This window comes from Alligator sinensis, unplaced genomic scaffold, assembly GCF_000455745.1.
Source record: "Alligator sinensis unplaced genomic scaffold, ASM45574v1 scaffold952_1, whole genome shotgun sequence".
NCBI lineage: Eukaryota > Metazoa > Chordata > Crocodylia > Alligatoridae > Alligator > Alligator sinensis.
In genome coordinates this window covers 141964-147963 of record NW_005841999.1, presented here as the reverse complement: position 1 = coordinate 147963, position 6000 = coordinate 141964, and the positions used below count along the sequence as shown (strand labels likewise).

Genomic DNA, 6000 nt, shown 5'->3' with positions numbered 1-6000 from the left:
CCATCCTTTGTAGGCCTTTCTTTTTAGCCTCAGGAGGTCTGCTAGATCCCTGGAGAGCCAGAGGGGCTGCTGTGTCCTCTTGCTGCCTTTCCTCCGAGATGGAATAGAATTAGCTTGTGCATTGAGGATTGCTACCTTGAGGAGTAGCCACTCTTCCTGAACTCCCCTCCCCCTGGGGTCGTGGTCCCTTAGGGCCTCACTGACAAGCCTCCTGAGCATGTCAAAGACAGCTTTTCTGAAGTCAAGGGCTTCAGTGTTGCTGACTGGCTTGCCAGCTTTACGGCGGATGGTGAAGGTGATCAGCTCCTGCTCGCTGTCACTCAGCTTCCCATCGATCACTAAGTCTCCGATTAGACCATCCCCAGTTGCCAGTACCAGGTCAAGCAGTGCTTTACCTCTCGTTGGCCCATAGACTTCTTGAGTCAGGTAGAGGTCATCCACGCACAATAGATGCGTTCATCTTACAAGAAGGCAGAGTAGAGGTACAGCTTTACAGCCTAGCTAAGTAATACAAGCACAGACAGGACAGCAGTGGCATTGCTACCGCTCCCACAAGAAGCTGCTGAATTGCTGCAGATTGAATCTGCTAGTCTACTCTTCACTTTTCTTCTTATGGACAGGCAGTGCTGCTCTGATGCAGTTGGAGGGCTGAAGCAACTTAAACCTGATTGTTGTTAGAAAGGTGCAAATATAATTTCCATGATCAGATCAGGTAAGGCCCTGAAAATCTTATAATGTAGATAGATTTCTTTCCACACCTTTTTGTTGCTTACACAGATAGTCTGACTAAGACTGATGGTTGCCTACATCAGGATGCACTCGCCCAATTTAAAGTAAAGAATTTGTACAGCATAAGTTTTTGTGATGAGTGAAAGTGAGGAGGAGTGTTATTAAGTAGCAGTCTTTGTGACGGAAAAGAAACCTGTGAATATTGTTTGAACTGTCAATCAGATTTTTTCACACCTTGAACTATTGATTTAATAGCCAGCCTTTTGTGGTCATGTCTTGTCACCACTATGTACATATCTTCCAAATAGAAAAGGACAATATTAAATAATTTTTTAAAATTATTTCAGGATGCACAAGAATTTCTGCGTTGTTTAATGGATCTGCTTCATGAAGAGCTAAAGGAACCAGTCATGGAAATAGAAGATGTCCACCCTACAAGTGTAGAAGAAAATATGGAAGAAGACAAAAGCCAGTCAGATCTGGATTTCCAGTCTTGTGAATCTTGTAATAGCAGTGATAAGGCAGAAAATGAAGCCAGTTATAAACCCCTCATGGAAGACCCTGCAGAGTCTGCTATGTTAATTCAGGATGATGAAAACCACTCTCTCGTATGCAAAGATTGGCAGAAGGAAAAAATTCTCTGTAATAAGCTTAACCGAACAAATTCTATGGAAGTCTTAGAGAAAGACATGCACAGTACTTCAGAAACTGCTGAATTTTTAAACAACCAAGGAACAGTTAAAGTACAAATACACAGCAGACTTTCAGGTGACTATATCAAGCTGCTAATGTGTAATTGTAATGTCATAGTATTTACTGAAGTGCTCATAGAAGTTAGAATGAAAATACTAGATCTAAAACTCTCTATATATCCTAATATATTTCTGAATTGGTTAATTAAGGTCAGTACAGTGATTATGTGTTTGTTGCTGCTTTGAAATGCATTAAACACTGATCAGCTATTCAAGAACTACAATGGTTGAAAGGCTCCAGATATATTCTTATGGTGACCTTTTGCTTATTACTGCCACTTTTCTAGTTGGCGAATTCAAATTTAGTTTTTATTGCTCAGTACTTAATCAGTAATCCAGTGGTGTGCTGAAATGTAACTTTAATTATTGCTGTTATTCAACCTGGCATAATTGTTTTGTTGGAAACTGTAATAATATAGATTTCTAACTTCAGACTATGCCTCTGGTGATGTCCACACAAATGATCTGTCTGCAGCACAAAGTCCTCCAAAATCAGTCTCATCATGGTCCCCATTGGCACCATCCCACAAAGGTACCTACTTCGTTTTCACTTTGCACTGCACTGCTTATTAGTGTTTTGTTCTTTATTGTGTTCTTTTTGCATCAAACACTGATACCAGAGTGCAAAATTGCTCATGTGATTTTTCTTCACTGTAGCAAGATGCATATACAGGCAGATGCACCCTCTTGGTTCTGCAGTTGTTTTTGCTTCTTAACTGTTGAAGCATGGAGCAGTATTTTTCAAGGTCTTTCTTTTAGAGCATCTGATTGGAGAAGTGAGTGGGCAGAAGAATGCCTAAAAGAGAAGGTAAAGGTTAATTTTTATTTTAAAGGAGAACAGTCCCTGGCAACAACCTATTGTGTATTCAGGAGACAGGATTTCTGGGGAACAGGGCATCAATCATGTCCCCTCAGGGTAAAGGGGCTCATAATACGTTCATACTGCCCCAATGTAGGTGGTAAGTTGACTCATTGTAGCAATCCTGATTACCAGGGCTCCTGGTTTTCTCTGATTTAAAAAAATCCCTAATTTTTGGTTTTAAAAAAGTAACCCCAAATCCAAATTTTTTCCATGATTAAAATGAAACACCACTATATATGGATTTATATATTAGTGGTGTTTCGTTTAAATCACGGGAAGATGTGGATTTGGGGTAACCACATTTTTAACTGAAAACAGGATTTTTTTAAATCTGAAAAAACCAGGATCCCTGCTAATTACTACACTTATGTGGTGTAGTGAAGAATCTGGTTTGGTTCCTTAATTTTTCAGGTTGACGTGTGTTGTCAGGAAAAGAGGTTGATTCTGCAATGGTGTTCCTCTGTCATTACAGTCTTTCAATACAGGATGTATACTTTTATAGCACCTTCCTTTGTCTTTGTAACAAATACCTCTACTCTGTACTTGACAGTTGCTGCTGTCACTGGGCACGTCATAGAATTGATCACAGTGTGGAAGACCACTGATAGGTGGTTCTTTCTTATCCTATCTTCTGTGTTGACTGGCTCCTTTTCCTTCATTTGGCTGACCCATGAACAGCTGAGCAGAGAAGCATTTTGAAGCCACACCCTAGTATATTCTTTCCCTCTTTTTGTCACAGCCTTAAATGCCCCAGAAGGTGCTCAGACACAAGGCAACCTGTGGGTGGGTCACCATTAGGAAGTGTATTTTAGTTTCAGCACTGCCAGTACTGCAGTTTATCACCTGTGGTGTCTTTTCCCTTGGTGTTCAGCCTGACAGCTGGCCCCTTCAGCCATCATCATGAACCTGTGAACCATCCCAATGGGAAGCCACTTTGGTATCCTGCTTCATTTTTTTTTCTTTCCCCTGCCAAGGATCTGCTACCAGTGGTGTTTGGAACATGGCCAATGCCTGCCTCTTTATATACCTTTTGTACTCATTGCCCACATGCCATGGTGTAATGCAGTAAAACAACCAGGGAAATTGCTCTGTAATCATTCATGTTTTCAAGTGTGACCCAGAATCTGAACTTTTACTTCTTTATTCTTAATTGTTGAATCCCTTGTGACTTTGAAGAAAACCTCTGAATTCAGTAGAGACCATAGCTCTTGGATTAATTGATTTCTTTTTCCCATTGGTGTGTCAACACTGAAGTCTAATGACAAATTAAATTCCAGCATTAAATATTTCAGTCTTAGTCATATTTGCATAAATACTAAGCTCACACCATCATTTTTGTGTGTAGTGAAAGATAGGGGGCAGGATTTAGCAATCAACTAGTTTGCAGCGATCAAGGTTTCCTGGAAATGTAAAATTTGTCCTCTTCAAAGCTAGGTCTCCAAAAAGGAGAGTTATCCCCTGTCCTGTACCAAAAGCCTAAGCTGCTTTCTGGTTACCAAAAGCTGAATTGTCTCACATTTCAGCGTGTGAAGAGGCCAAGCTGTCAGCAACTCCAGATTCCCCTCCAGCTATGTCTGTGAGAGGATTATGCATGCTGAGCACAACAATCTTTGGTAAGCTGAAAATTGAGGGTTGTTCTACAGCACAGTTTTAAAAAAATCAGTGTACTAGGGTCTGGGAATGGAGCAGTGCAGCGTATTTATACTGTATAAATAGCACTCTTCGCATAGTGCACATCATATAGGAGAAGAGGACTTGCAAGAATTTATACCTTTTTCTGTCAGTAACTTCAAGTAAAGGCATAAGTAACTCTGAACCTTTTCTAGCTAAGGAGGAGACAGGCAAATCTGGCTACTGTTAAGAGGGCAAGGAGCCAAGGATATCTGCTTAGGAGAAAATCGTTTGCTGTATCGACTCTGTTTATCTACAAAACAGCTTTGGGGGAAGCATATCCATTATGGGATGTTGCTGGAGCGAGTTCAGTTTCCCTTTTCACTATTGCTGTTGCCTTTATTTCACTCATCTCCATTAGTATTTGCACTCCAAAGGTGAACAGTCTGCTTTCAAGACTCCACCAAAAGGATTTTGGCCAACTGAGTCATTTGAGTTTGTGTGACTTCAGGAAGGGAATTTGCAGACCGTACTTCTGTTTCCAAGTTTTATTCTCTAACTTATTGGGTCCCAAAAGACTGCTTTATGTATTCCAGGGATTGTGCTAATTCCAGGGATTGTTGCAAATATCTTCAGTGACTGACTTTATGCAACTCAAGACGCAAAATTATTTCTACTCATTTTCTGATCAGTTGGAGAAAATCCTGCTGAGAGCCCTCAGACACTGCTTTGTTTGAGCAAAGTTGGCAGGGATGGGTTTTTTCCCATTCAGTCAGCAGTTTCTTAGGTTCTGTATTGATCACTGAAAGTTGCATTAATTGTATCCAGCATAATCAGTGTTCCAGTATTTTGAATTTGCATAAGTTGAGTCTTTTGGACCAGAACATAGTGAAGACCACCTGTAAAGTGGTTACAGTCAAATGGCATTGGCATGTACACTCTAATGTATAAAATCATGCTGCTCATTGGGAATATTGTTGAACTGGATCTTAATTTAAGAGCAGTAGACTAGGAGTGTCAAAATAGCTCCTGCAGCCTGAGTTTCACTTACTTAAATTATCTCACTGGAAAATCCATTCAGTAGAAACCAAGTACTAACCCTTCTGTTTGTCCATATCCACTCTTAAAAGAAATGCCATGGGGCTATAATAACCTAGCCATAGGTGACGGTAATCTTGTCTACTGCCTAATAAAGTTTGTCCCTTTTTTTCAAACCTGAAAACATGACAGCTCATTTTTATGCTATTTAAAGGGTTCAGGCAGAGTACAATAAAAAATCAAGCAATATACTTTGAACTTTTTTTTTTAACTATTTTATTTTTGCCTTTTTGTATTAGTTCCAGGTATGTCTTCTCCAAAAAAGAAGAAGCAGAAGCGATACAGGAGTATTATATCTGACATATTTGATGGGACCATCATAAGCTCAGTGCAGTGCCTGACTTGTGATCGGGTAAGTGTAGTGATTTATAACCATGTTGTGATATGAATTTGGGTTTGACTATTTATACTAACATACAATAGTTAACTTCAGTAGTTTGGGTACTAGAGGTGTAATCTTTTTATTGGGATTTTTTTATGGCAGACAGATGGTAAGGGTATGCCCACTTTTGAGTTCTGCAATTGTTGTGTTTCTCATTTTGATTTTGTAAGCCTTATTATTAGCTGTTTCAGCCCTTCATTTACCCAAACTCTTCCTTCTCATATGATACTAGAAAAATCATAAATATACCTGAAAATTAAAAAAAACTGTCAGCTTTAATTTGCAGCTATTTTTCCTCCAAGTTTAGTAGTTGTCTTTTTCCTCTAATCACCTAATAACTACTAATGTTGGCTTCTCATTGTTGGATAAATTATTTGAGTGGTCCACAGTTCATTTTTTACTATATTATGGCCAGTCAATGTGTGCAAAACCATGCCTCAAAGTCTCATGGGTAACAGATGAGTGAGCAGTTCTGGATTAAATAAATTTGTAAGCACTGAATTATGCAAGTCTTCTGTTTTTAAACAAGAAAGAATTCTTCATTCCTTGATACACGGTCTTTGCTT

The 6000-nt window shown here is 39.4% G+C and overlaps 1 protein-coding gene across 12 annotated transcripts in view; it reads left to right on the top strand.

The window, feature by feature from the left end:
• Positions 1-6000, top strand: part of USP33 (ubiquitin specific peptidase 33) — a 73172-nt gene that overhangs the window by 32609 nt on the left and 34563 nt on the right. For all 12 annotated transcript variants that reach the window (XM_025201628.1, XM_025201626.1, XM_025201621.1 and 9 more), the window contains 3 exons: positions 1077-1497; positions 1915-2013; positions 5292-5404. In XM_025201628.1, coding sequence (XP_025057413.1) covers positions 1077-1497; positions 1915-2013; positions 5292-5404 — 633 coding nt within the window. The remainder of the gene's footprint in view (positions 1-1076; positions 1498-1914; positions 2014-5291; positions 5405-6000) is intronic.